The sequence below is a fragment of the Parasteatoda tepidariorum genome, chromosome 1, assembly GCF_043381705.1.
Source record: "Parasteatoda tepidariorum isolate YZ-2023 chromosome 1, CAS_Ptep_4.0, whole genome shotgun sequence".
Classification (NCBI taxonomy): domain Eukaryota; kingdom Metazoa; phylum Arthropoda; class Arachnida; order Araneae; family Theridiidae; genus Parasteatoda; species Parasteatoda tepidariorum.
Genome location: NC_092204.1, coordinates 85,075,190 through 85,089,799, shown reverse-complemented (window position 1 = coordinate 85,089,799; position 14,610 = coordinate 85,075,190). Strand labels below are relative to the sequence as shown.

Below are 14,610 nucleotides of genomic sequence, written 5' to 3'. Positions count from 1 at the left end.
TTTCATTGTTATTATTTAATTTAAAGTAAAATATTAACTTTGGTTTAAACAGTAAGAAAAATATTTAATCCTGATTCACATTGAAACCTGTTTATGTTGACCACTCACGATGCACGAACTTGACAGTCTACTTAGACAAGTAATTAACTTCAAAAAGCCTTCTTTCAGTATTTATCATAATAAGCAGCAAACATCAATAAAGTAAATTATTTTTCACCAATAGAAATAAAAAAGCTTTCTTTGTTATCATTTTATTTAAGGCAAATGATAAATACTGGAACCTTAAAAAATATTTAATTTCAATCTATTTGGGACAGTCAATTTATACAGGTTTAACTAAAACTGGTAGTCAACTTATAAAAAGGCCATTGTCAATTTGTACATGTTCATAGGCACTTATAGGCATAATACGTAAAAGTTGGACAAGTGATGAAATTTTTGAGGGGATGAATTTAACAAGTTACGCTGTATGAGATTGCATTTTGATTGAGACACAAATGATGAATATATTTTACTATAAAAGAATTTTTTTATGTTGTCGAATATATATTATTTTAAATATATACTAGTGGGCTGCCTCCCCTGCTCGCTAACGCTCGCAAACCCCCCGAAAATTACTACGCAATCTTATATGGTTTGCTTCGGAAACCAAGCTCGCTTCGCTCGTTACTAACTTAGTTACATTGCAAATGTACAAAATTCTAAGAATTCAAAGCAATCATTCAAATCCATGTAACAACTTATTTTAAAAAAAGAAATTACATCTTTTTAGTAAATACTAAGTCATTAAAATAAATTTGAATTCAAATAAATGACACGTAATTCGTTAAACCTATTAGAAATGTGCTATAGTATAAAATCTTAGAGCGTGACAGCACGACTGAGACTCATTTTTCAATGAATAACTAATAACAATAATAAAACAAAAAAATTCGCGATATAAATAAAAAATCGTCAAATAAATTCGTAATATATAAATTCGTGAAAAAAAGCGCTTTCGACAAAATACTAAAATAGAGATCTATCGACAAAGACTACTCACCTCTGCCTAGCTTAATTGTATGAGATTGCCGCAGCTGATAGGGTGAATTTCGGAAGAGATCACATTTGGTGAGAATGCTCTCTCTGGTTATTTCAGTTTCCGTTTTTAAAAGGGCTATATGTTGAGCCACCTCAGCTAGCTTTGGCATGTGACATTTTTAGCGGCAATCATTGGTCGATTTTCTAGCGTTGCCATTCGGGGAGTTGTGATGAGACTTTTTGTTTTCGCCATGTAAGAGAAATATATATATATAAATATTTAAATTTTAATAAAATAACCGTACTGTATGGTAATGAAATTTCTGGTTTAAAACACATGATTCTAGTTAATTCTGGTTAATAAAACTAAAATATGTGTTTTTTAAACCACACTTATTTGGTAATTTTTTCGTATATATGGTAACGATTTACCGGAAGTTCTGGTTTTTAAAATTATAGTTCTTATTACCTTATAATTAGTAAAAAATACTGAACTGAAAAGTAAACTTAATCGAATAAATTGTTTTCATGCCATGCTCTTATGTATTCTCATAAAATTTTACCACTTTTACTAAATTTTATTATATATTATAAAATCATATTTTAATGTTAATTTCACCAAGAAAGGGCAAGGCCCTACTGTAAAAATTAGATACCATAGAGCTAGATACACTGTAAGGTTAACCATGTTCTATTAGTTTTGATCATACTTTTTTTTCCCTCAGTAATTATAAATTTAAAAAAAACACGAACTTACATATAGTGAAAGAATTTAAAAATGTTAAAAACGTTGAGAAATAATTAAATAAATAAATGATAAAAATTGTGTTACTGACGAAAAACTGATTTTTGTTCATTTCTTTTGGTTTCTGAACGGATATAAATTTCTTCAATTATCGGTTACTTAGATAACATGTTGATTTTATCTCAGTAACAGATGACATAATAATTTTTTACTGAATACTTGAGTTTGCAGACGATTCCAATTTAAAAAATTAGTGTTATTTTTGTGTTTTCAGTGAGTAGGTTTCAGTATTTTTGCTGTAACTTTGAAGTTTTTTGAATATTATGTTATACTTGTTTCTAAATTGTTCAGAATAAATTAGGTTATAATATATCTGTTTCTCAAAGAATCAAGTTTGAAAAACTCTCTTAATCCCTTTAGAGCAAACCCTGGTATTTCACTTTTGATTTCTGTTTTTTTTATGTATTTTTATTCTTAGCTTTTGATGATAGAGAATTATTCGACTTTACCAAGCATTTCATAAAAAGGTAGATACTATAAATGCGCCACTTTATTAGATAACGGTAAATAACGCTTGATTTTTGAAAGCATCTAAGAGTTTTTGTCAAGAATTATTTTGTAATATTGAATTGTAATTTAGTACTGTACTATGCTCAAAAAAATAAACGAAACACCTTGAATAACTTTTGTTCTAATGATCGGATTTTAACGTACTAGGACATAATTTAAAAAAAATTAATTTATTTAAAATTCGATTTCTTAGGAACGATTCGATCGATTTTGTTCGAATTTTGTAATTTGCCCCATAAAATCGCATTCTTTGAAATAAAGTAAAAATTTTTATACCTTACAATTCAAAATAATTTCGACTATAGTTAAATAAAAAAATAAAAAATGGTATATAATTATTAAAAGTTATTTTTTGTATGAAACTATCTTTGGATAAACGAATTTTATAATTGTGCGCAAACATTTTTCAATTCGCTCTAAAATTTATCAAGATATGAAAAAATGTGCAAGTAAAATTACCATTAAGTACAAACTTTCAATCGCAATTCTGATTTTCTAGATTGCGGCTACCCCCATATTTTCCAGGTGCAGCTTGTTTTTTTTTTTTTTTTTTTAATATAAAATTTACTTTTTTTATTGTTTAACGTGACAGAAACCGGTTTCGATGATGCCGATAAATTATTTTAATGTAAATTGGATGTTTATGTTAAGTGCAGTTTTGTATTGATATAATTTTTCCAAGAAAAGAATCTATTTAATTTCCAGGATGTATCCAGTTAGATTTTTCCCATTTTAATTAAGTGACGGTATTGTATTTTATATTTTTTGAAATATACTGTCGAGTAAACTAAATATCTAGCATTAGTATATCTGTGAAAATTAAAAAAAATAATAATAATTAAAACCTCATTTAGATGTCTTCTTTTTGTCTCCTCCCCTTCGATGACTTCGGTTCGGGGGAACAAAGCCTTTTAAATTAAATAAATATAAATACCATTGGTGGTTGAAAAAGGCAATTTCCGGTGTACATTTTAAGAAAGCGCAAAATAGTTTTGAAATTTATTGAGTAGCACAAATTTTATTAAACCTAAATGATGAAACTTAAGAAGTTGGTTATGAGGAACCCTGACTTCATAAATAAAATTCTTTACCAATTGTGATCAAATTAACCAAAGAAAGATCACTAATTATTTTGAAAACATTTAATATGAAGAATTAAACTTTTAATCATTTTATCAATGTCAGTTTTATTATTACGTTTTATAGCAGACAGTTTAATTCACAGGTTTGGAACAATCCTGTAGTCTAATTCTGAATAGTCTAATTCTGATTTTTTTTATCATTATTTTTTTTTATGTATGCATGCATAAGCTGAAGAGGAATTAAATTAGCTGATCGAATTACTATTTGCGTTGAAATGAAAACGAAAAAGAACTGTATAAAAGTTGTCATAGGAACGTATTTTTTTATTGTTGAAATCTGTTTTGTAGTTTTGACTCAAACGTTCGATAGGAAATATTAATAAAATTTTTTATAAATGCATATTATTTTCATTATTTGTTCAATATATTGTTTTTTCCTTCTCTTGCATTTTACTTAAGTCATTTCATGAGAATAACCAAATAATTAAATAAATAACCAATCGTGGATATAAATATAATGACAGGTTTCAAAAATATAGTTGGTTAAAGCAAGTCTCAGCTCTTGGAATCGTTTATTACAGTGAGTTTTAAAGCTACTGAGTTTTTAAGCGTTTAGTGTTAGGGATGCCTAAAAGGTTCCGAAAACATATTTTATATCTATTTTTTTTTTTTTGTGATCTTGAGAGGGGTTTGGAAAGGCATATTGAAATCTAATCTTTTTTTCTTTTTTTTAGAAACTTATTTACGATTTGTAGGATGCTTTAAGATTCTTATTTTATTTTACTCAACAAATCAACAGCTGAAGTTAATTTTATTTTAAGTGGAAAAAAAATCAACATTTTTTAAAACATTTATATCAGTATGTTATGTTTATAGAGATCAGTCGAAAATTAACGTTTGGGGTACCTAAATGGTTCCTTAAACACATTTTTGTACGTAATCAATTATTTTATCTCTTGTGATCTTTTAAGAATCTCTAAATGCGCACTGATGATACAAAATATTTTTCTAATATTTAATAAAAATGTATTAACTTATTTTAGGATGCATTAATATATTCCACAAATCAAATGAAGTTAATTTATTTCCTGAAGAAATCATTGTACAGTGATACAAAATTCATTTTGCTAATGACTAAATTTTTGCGCTAAGTTAGATTTTGTGTTTTTTTAAAACATTAATTAATTACATTGAGTCTTAAAGTTGTAAAACAGCTGCAATAAAAATTAGCGTTTAGGGTACCTGAAATACATTTTTATGCTTAATCAATCATTTAATTTTTTTGCCATATTGTTAAGATGCGCATGTATAGTACTCTGAGAAAAAAGTATGGTCTAAATTACCAGAATATGGTAAAGTTTACTATGTTTCTGGCTTTATAGGAACATCAAAAAGCTCGGTGATTTTTATCAAAGTGCTTAAGTAATGGTTTTGCTAAAATTAAGAGTAAAATATGGTTTCATAATATGTGATAAAATTAGGTAAATGCGGTAAAATTTGGTAATTCTATTACGATACCTTAGAGCGTGACATAAAAGCCATTTATTCGGTTAAGTTTACTTTTCAGTTTTGTATTTTTTTACTAAATGTGTGGTAATAAGAACTGTTATTTTGAAAACCACAATTTACGGTAAATAGTTACCATATGAACATAAAAATTACAAAATAAATTATTTAAATATCGTATATTTTGGTTTTATTATCCAGAATTATATTTTTTTATAGCTATAAATGTCATTACCAAACAATACGGCAATTCAACCAGAATTTTTTTTTCCGTGTGAAGAATTTTTACCTCTTTTCTAATAATTTTTAAATTTATTTTAACAATTAATATTTTAAAATTCTTATTCTGTTCCGAAAACCAAATGAAGTTGTAGTTTCCGCCGAAATTAGCACTGATATATATTAAACTCTTTTGTTATTGATTTCAATTAAAAACATGTATGGGGATTATCTGTAATCTAATCGATAGAGATCTTAGGAAAAGTTTTATACAACTCGTTGATGGGCGTTAGCTAATGGGTGGAGCTACTAAACTATTTTAGGATTCGGTACCCTGGAGCCGTTTCAGGAAAAGCTTAGAAAACAAATGCTGGACTTAAATGAAAATTATTTTAATGAAATCGTTAAGCAAAGTTGACTAATTTACATTGAAAATTAGGTTACTTTATAATTAATTAAATTTTGCTCTTTGTTTACTATTGACATCTGTTGTTGTAACACATGCTTATGTTATTTTTTTTTTAGATTTGTTGCCAAACTTTACTTCAGCCTTGCCATTTTTCTTCAAGAAATCAATATATTTAAAGCTGCGTGTGCCGGATGAAAATTGGCTCATTAAATAAACTTAAGTGAAATGATGTTTTTAAGGTGAGTTAAAATTGATGTTTAAATCTTTATCATAATCAATAAAGCTTGTATCAGCTGTTTTTAAATTATAGGAAAATTTCCCTTTTGCTTTGAACACTCTTCATAATTTTATGCCAAATAACATTATTTTGCATTTTATGCATAAAATATAATTAATAAGCTTTCAAGCTTTGCACAGCTTAGTTTCTTTCACCTTTTTTGTCATTTTAAAGTGAAGTGAACAAAAGTTTTTGAAATATTTGAGGTCGCTTTTGGTACTGCTACTCATTTTGTGTATCAATTGTATATATCATCCGAAAATTGCAATAGTCACTTTGTTCGAATTGGGATATACAACTGTGAACTCAATACAGTCTAACTTGAATTTCACCTCCCATCCTGTTTTTTTTGGAAGTGGAAAATAAAAAATCCTGGCATAATTTTTGTCAAAATTGTAAATCAATGATTTTTGTTTTTTTTGGTGTGTGTTTGAGTTTGGTGAATGATTTTTATTTTATGTTTGATTTAATGCGTAAATTCGGTTTTTCAAAATTTTCTTTTAAATCGGGATCACTCCTGAATCGGACCCGAATCTCGCCAACCACATCTATAAATACGGTGCCACCCCTCGTCTCTTACAATTGAGACCAATTTAAATACATGTTTTGCCAGGAGTGGGCGGATATGAATTTTAAACTTAAAATTTCCCCCTTTTCTGTGATATTTTTACTTCTTCTTTTAGTTGCTGAACCTGTCACTGATATCTCTAAATTATGTCAACCAATTTTGGTATCAGCTTCAAAGCCGAAAATTAATTTTATTAATTTTTTTAGTAATTTTCGAATATCAAGAATTTTTAAATTTTTTATAAAAATCAAATTGACCCAATGCTATAATCCATTTTTTCTTCATTGACTAAAGGAAAAGCAATAAATCGTTTGACAACATTCTGAGATAATTGTGCCAGAAATTCGCATTTTCCAGTAGAAAAACAATTTCGGTTAAATTCAACATGAACGGTTAAGACGAAAATTCTTCTCTCATTTCTTTAAAGACACTGTGACAAATAGTACTCATTAAGTCAAACTTGAGAGATAAAAATAAAATAAAAATACTGAACTCAAATACTAGCAGAAATATTGTGTGTTAGACATTAAGAATTAAAAATTCTTAAAACACAATTCAGAGTCAGTTTACTAGTTATGGTTATAGTCACACTACGAAAAAAAGCATTGTGAAAACGACCAGAAAATTTTAAAATTTATCGTGTTCCTGGATCTATGCAAACACCGAAAAGCACTGTAATTTAAACCGAAACGCATTGCTAATGACTTTTGGTAAAATTAACAATATGGTTTTATTGTTTAGTGGTTTGCAAGTAAATGTGGTGAAATTTGGTAATTTCATCATGATACCTTAAAGTATGGCTTAACTATTTATTATTTTTTTTTTTTTACTTTTGTATTTTTAGTAAAAGTTTGGTAAGTAGAACAATAATTCTAAAAAGCAGATTTAAAGTAAACCGATACCATACAATCGAAAAAATTACTAAATGAATGGATTAAATGCCGTATATTTCGGCTTTATTATCCTAACTGTGTTTTTTTAGTGTGTCAGCACCAAAAATGGTAATTTTACCAGAGTTTTTTTCTCCGTGCATTTAGAACACCCGACTTTTTTATTCAGGTATTTTATTAACATTAGTTATGTAACGCACGAAAATATTTTATCCACATTTTCAAGTATTCTAACAAGTATTAATTAAGTCAAATGTCTAAGACAAAAATATAATGTAAATACACGATTCAAATAAAGGCAAAAGTATAAATATTTTCTCTGATGGATACTGAGTTATAAATTATTAAGTCTAAAAATAGCGTTAGTTTAATATAGTCACTTCTTTATAATTGTCTTTTTGTTAAAAATAGGAATCGAAGTTAAATATAGAATTGTTTTGAAAAATACGAGCAAAAGTAATACTCAAGACCTAAAAACACATCAGAATGATTAAATATAAGTGTTGTCATTGCAAGTTGATTACATTAGCTATTTCAGGAGAATATTCGACTTGACGTCACAATGACGTATTGATATAGCTTCTTTTTTATTTTTTGTGTTTGATTTGGAAAGAACTTGCATTTAACAGAACAACGGTAACACTCATAACATGTATACTGCGAAACTTTTTTTTTACAATTTCGAATTTAATTTCCTTATATTTGATTTGACTTTTGCGTAGGAATTAAGTAAAAAGAACTTTTGAATGTAGTGGTTGTCAGTTAGCAAACGATTATTAAAATTTTAACCCTTTTTTTCAATCGATTATTTTTATTCTTTTAATTCTTTTAAAAAAATTGTAGTTCAAAACATCAACTTGATTCGTTTATTTCCAAAGTTATACGAATATGTAATTCATTGATTATAAAGCTAATGACTAAAACTAAATGATGTTACTATTTAACATAATCACATTAAGAAAGTAATACCAAAGTATGTAGTTTATATATTATTATGGAATATTTTAAAAGTGTAAACGCAGTTTTTTAAAGTGATTTTTTAATAAGGACGACTGAGTTTTATTTAGAACTATTAAATCAAATTAACTAAAATTTTTGCATACTTGATGAAAATAATAAAGTAAATACTAGCAATTAATAATTTTAAAAATCAGTGAAGGTTAAGGAGATAATTTTTTTTAAAAAAAAGAAGAATTTACAAAAATGTTGTCTCTTTCAAGATTGGTATATTTTTTAAAATCTTTTTGTTGACCTAATTAACCAACTAAAAGGTGCGTTTCATTAAAAAAATTATAAATTTTTATTCTAATTTTAAATAATTTTTGAAATTATTAGTAATAATAATTCGAATTTAAAATTTAATAATTCGAAAATTTGAATTTTTATTTTTTTCCTTCCGTGCCTTCCAATAACAATAACATTTAAACAATTACCTAATTTTACTACTCGCGTTACTCGGAGAAGAAAAAATCTTGTAAAACTACCATTTTGGTAATGACATTTCTGGTTAAAAAAAAACAATTTTAGTTAATAAAACTAAAATATACGATGTTTATATTATTCATTTGGTAATTTTTCTGTTCGTATGATAACGGTTTACCGAAAATACTGGTTTCCAAAACTATAGTTCTTATTACTACACATTTGGTATAAGATACAAAAAAGTAATTTAAACTGAATAAATAGTTTTTATGCCTTGCTGAAACAATTACCAAAGTTTAACACATTTATCCAATTTTAATACATTTACTTAATTTTATCACATATTATAGAACCATTTTTAATTAGTAATTTTACCAAAGCACTTCGGTAAAAATTACCAAGCTTTTTGGTATTCCCACAGAGCCAGAAATACGATAAATTATACCATAGTCTGGTAATTTTGACGATACTTATTTTCTTAGTGTAATTATAAAAATAACATGTCTAGATCCAGCCATTTGTTTGCATTCATTTTGAAATCAACTTGGCTAGAAATAAAAACGTTGCAACTTTTTGTACTTTTTCAAATTTGCAGAAGTTTTAACATTCAATTTAAAATAACTTGACTTAATGATATTGTCTGAATTATAACATTTTCTCGTATGTGCAACAAACTACATGCGTTTTATTGTATTAAAAAAATGATGCTGTTAAGCAAAATAAGGCGGCATTCTTAAATCATGTGTCTCCGGCCATATAAGTTTTTCCAATTCATTTTATTCAGCGTTAATTAATAGCTGATCTCTTGGATAGATGCCGAGTAAGCGGATCTATAAATTATTTAGTAATGAATTTTGAAAGACAATAAAGCTATTGTTTCAAGACATCTATATTAAACTGTCCTCCGCTGTATTATTTACTCTCGTTTGGAAAGACCTCCTCATACACTGAGAAAGAAAGTGTGGTTAAATTTTCCGTGTTTCTGGCTCTATGGGAACACCTAAAATCTCTTAATTTTTATTAAAGCACTTTGGGATAAATATTTGTAAAATTAACAATAAAACGATTTATAATAATGTTTGGTAAACGTGGTTAAATTTGGTAATTTTATTAGAATACATTAAAGCATGGCCGAAAACTATTGACTCGATTAAATTTACTTATTAGTTTCGTATTTTTAATGTGGTAATAAGAACTACAAGTTTGAAAAACTGAATTTTCGGTAAACGGTCATATGAGCGAAAAATCACAAGATGAAATTTTTTTTTTATAAACCAGAATTACGTTTTTTTATTATTATTATTTTTACCGGAAATGTCATTACTATACAGTTTGCTAATTTTCCAGATTTTTTTTCTCCTTATACGTTTAATGGCTTATTTATAAGCATTTTTTGTACGAAATATTCATTACTTTTAATTCTCAATTTTGAATATTAATGCTTTGTTATGAAGAATGTTTACAAAAATATCTTAATTGAAAGTTTTTGCGCGCCACACAAATCGTGAAAGAAAAATCTTTTAGCACTAGAAAGACTGAAAAGACCTATATTGCCCAAAAGCAGTCAAAATGACTGCATTGTGAAATAATAACTAATGTATAAATAAATTTGCTTAAAACTAATTTTTAATATTTTTGATACTATTTTCAGTTATATAACAAGTTATTAGTAAATATCAACAATAAAAATAATTATAAAAGTCACAAAATTCTAAGAAATTGTGTTATTATATACATCATTGTTTTTGTAATTGAAATTAAAAAGCACTCAAAATGACTTCCTTGGGCAATCTAGTGTTAATTTTATGAATTTAGCGTGCTGTGTTTGTGATTTTTGTGAAGCATCATGGGTTTATTTAGACTTATTGTGAAAGTTTCAGGTTTTTTTTGTGAATATATGAAGAATTTACTCATAATATTGTGTCAAAAATTACCATAGAATCGAGTACATTGTGCCGCTGATGTCCTGTTTCTATACATACATGAAAAAAAACCCTTTTTTTTGATAAAAGAAATACGAAAATCATGTTTTTAATGTGGTATTTTTAAAAGTCAGCGTTTGACGTAATAGACTCCGTTTTTCAAAATATGAATTTTGTGAAGAGGCATTTTTCTGGAAATGTTTCTAAATAGTTCGTTATCGGATCCAAATTTCTCCTAAAATAGCACCCTAATACATCTGTTATATATGTTTTCAGAATGTTTGTCAAAAAGCAAGATAGAAATACAATTAGGAACAACAAATTCATATTTAAGCTAAAGAGGAGCGAAAACACTATCGATCACTGTTGAATTACTGATGACGAAGGCGAGATGAAAAGTTCAGACGCAATTCGATTGAATGATAAACTCCCTCAACTTCTCTCAGTTTTCATCGGCGATCACACAGGTTCTGATGTTTTAAAGCCCGTTTTTTTACTATTTATTTTTATTTGGTAACGTTTTAGTGTTTACGTCACTTAAATATAAATTTGGAAACCGTAATTTGCTTACTTTTTTTAAAAAATTTTGTTTTTGATGATAATTCTAAAAATATGTATTAAAGTGCTGTCATTACGGAGCGCCCTGTTCATTAGAATCGAATGGTAATAGTAATTATAATCAAAAACCCTCTAAGTGCGACATTACCAAAGAAATATTTTTTTCTTATTTTGAAGAGAAAAAAATGATTTTTCATTTCATTGAAAAGTATGAAATTACCTAGTTTCTCAAGAACAATTTTTAGATACGAATCTTTGGTGTTATTTTCATTCTTAGGTTAGATCCTGGATCTTCATGGGCAGTTAGGAAAACCCCATATGTCAAATAAAAGAATGCGTTAATTTACTTGGTTTTTACACAGGGTTCGAAATTTAAATTTGATGACGTCACAATTCAAATGCGCATCACGTGGAAACCCAATAGTCTGACAGTCATAGACACGCTGACCTTGACCTTGTGAATAAAGTAAAAGGAGAACGAAACTGTAACTAGTTTCGATTGGAAAAATAAACTTTGACGACGCGTGTCTTGGGTACGAAATAGGCTTTCCCGAAGATTTCGTGATACGGCTTCGTACCACACCTTTCTTCTTGGCTTGGATTAATACATATATTTTATTTTCACTATTTCTTCAAGAACATTGAATTAATTTCATAATATGAAATAACATTAATCTGCGTTTCTTTTAACACATTTAATTTAAGAAAAAGGTTTTACCTAAAATGTGTAATACTTTATGGGACATTATTTTCATTGTTAATTGAGTTATTCCTAAAAATATTTCATAAATGATTTCTTCTTTAATTATTCTTTAGAAAAGAGGAACTTTCATTCGTATTGTAAACTAAGACATGACTAAAATTTTTACAAAACGTTCTGTTTTTGGGCAATATCTACTCATAATTTTTTTAAATCCAAAATCAGAGTTAAATCGTTTAGCTAAGGTCAATTTTTATGACCGTGTGAAGACGAGGTCTTGTTATGGTAATTTTGTAAAAAGTTATAAACTTAATCGTATATTATGAAATTATTATATATATTATGTATATTATGATTATTATGAAATATTATGAAATTTAATCTTTTCGAAAATAGGGTTTTGAAAATTAATAATGAAATATAACTAATATTTAATATATCGTTCATAAATGATGTCATGTTCGAAGGGGAGGAAAGGGTGTTCGTGAAATTGTGACAGCGGGGATGGAGGTGGAAGTGGTAATACAAAATGTGATATTATACATATTGGTTAAATTGAAAAAGTTTTAAATCAGCAAATTAAATATTTCTTTATTATTTGTGTTTATAATCTGCATTTATTCATCAAAATATGTATTTATTTAATAAATATTATTGTTAGATTCACAAACGTCTAAAACAGACAGTTAAAATTTTAATGAAAATGTCAAATATGGTTGACAACATAGTTCTTTGTATTTGAATTAAAAGTATATATTTATGTTAGATAGCGTCACATGTGACAGAGAGAGGCGGGAGAATGGTGAAGCGTAATATTATGTCACAATGGGAGAAGAGACGTCAAAAATATTTAAAACAGCCTGATGCATTTATGAACGGCCCCGATGTTGCATTAACCTAGTACCTTTGACTACATTTATATACCTATACAAATGAAAAAAGCAACTTCATTAATTTGGCGAAGCGTTTTTTCGGAATATTTATCAGGAAAAAATTCCGCCATTAGCTAAAAAAATTTTTTTAATATTTATTTCTTACCAATTTCTTTATTTCCTTCAATTTTATTATTTATTTATATATTATATATTTTTTATTATTTATTTATTCAATAAGCTATAGAGTTAAATCTTAATATTTAAAAAAAAATAAATAGAAAGAAAAAACGTTACAAATATTTTTATAGTGGTTTTATGGATCATACCACTATACATAATGGAAATTGTGGTAGTATAGTTTCATAAAATGTTTCTTTTTAGATAATTCATGAATGCAGTGATAAAAATAGAAATTATAAAATTCTTTTTTAAAATAAATTGTTTTCATAATTGCGTATACATTTGAAATTTTAGATTATTTATTTTACATCTTGCATTCTCGGAAGCAGTTCTTAATTATCTCTCGAAAAATAAACTTGCTTAATATCCTCTTCTAAGAAAACCTCTACGCAGTGTCCGAAGTGGTCATGAAATGCAAAAACGAAACAAAAACATAAAAACGACAGGAAGCCGCAATAAATCTTCTTTTGGTCGTATATTTCCGAACAGTCAACAGAAATTGCCTTAAGTCAAACGTCACTGCCACCGTGACGTAATTCCATCATTAGGCGTCACAGTTCAACAAAATATAAAAGTTACGTCACTGCCAATCAGATGGCGATTAAATAGCCCTTGTGATCGGAAGTTAGAGGCGGAGCTTATCTTACGAGAAATTGTAATACTCATTGAGAAAAGTCGTAGGAAAAACCATTCGAGTGGAACCAAACGCTTGTGTGAGGTGTGCATGTGTTTTTTTGTGCGTGGAAATACCGCTCGCGCGCGGGCGTATGTTTGAAAACCGGCTGTTAAATGTTTTTTTGTTTCATCAAAGAATGGGAATCACACGCAAGCGTACTCCAAAGCTTGCTATGAATAATAAGTAGCATCCAAAGAAGTTTCCATTTACACAGCGTGCACGTTACGTGTGTAGTTCGATAAGTAAAATCAGTAATTACTTCATAAGTAAAAGTTAACCTGTAATTCGAAATTATTGCCCAAAATTGAAAGTTTCATTCATTGTGACTGCTAAGTGGAATATTTATGATTTAAATAATTAAAATTTTGTTTTGCGTGATTGTGCAATTTTACACACATCGCAAATAATCGTAGTTTAGAACAGGAAAGAAAGTTGAATGCATGTCAACTAAATACGAGTATCATTGCTCTTCATGTGAGCTGAACTGCGAGTATCATTGGAATACAAGCAAACTAAATAGAAGTATCATTGGAATACAAATAAACTAAATCGAAGTATCATTGGAATACAAATCAACTAAATGTCATTGGAATATAAGTAGAATAAAGTGTTGGAATGCTGAAATACAAGTATCAATGGAATACAAGCATTATTGGAATACTATTAAACTTAAATATTAGAGTTAGTATATGAGTAATCTGAAATACAATTATCATTGGAATACAAGTATCATAAGAATACAAGTATCATAACTGATTATTCCGAATGGGATTGTCTTTCATGGCAAGATCAGCTAAGTATCTGAATGGTCAATATTTCCCAAATGCAATGTACTGGATGGAAGCTGATAATCATCACAACAACTTTCCACCATGTGATCCATGGGGAGGACGCTCATTAGATTTGCTTCGAATTTCAGGTAATGACATCATTAATTAATTATCGTTTCTCTGTTTTTTTTTTCTGTTTGCAATACGATAGTTTAGTTCTG

At 27.7% G+C, this 14,610-nt stretch overlaps 1 protein-coding gene across 3 annotated transcripts in view; it reads left to right on the top strand.

Annotated features, from left to right (window-relative positions):
- The window catches only part of LOC107451397 (Hormone receptor-like in 38), a 68,184-nt gene that overhangs the window by 31,580 nt on the left and 21,994 nt on the right, over window positions 1-14,610 (top strand). For 2 of the 3 annotated variants that reach the window (XM_016067473.3, XM_016067471.3), the window contains exon 2: window positions 5,668-5,790. Coding sequence is in view for 1 of the 3 variants with exons in the window: in XM_016067469.3 (XP_015922955.2) it covers window positions 14,385-14,538 (154 nt within the window). In the remaining 2 variants the exon portion in view is untranslated. Of the gene's footprint in view, window positions 1-5,667; window positions 5,791-13,610; window positions 14,539-14,610 lie in introns of those variants that run through there. The other variant, XM_016067469.3, reaches the window with a different exon arrangement.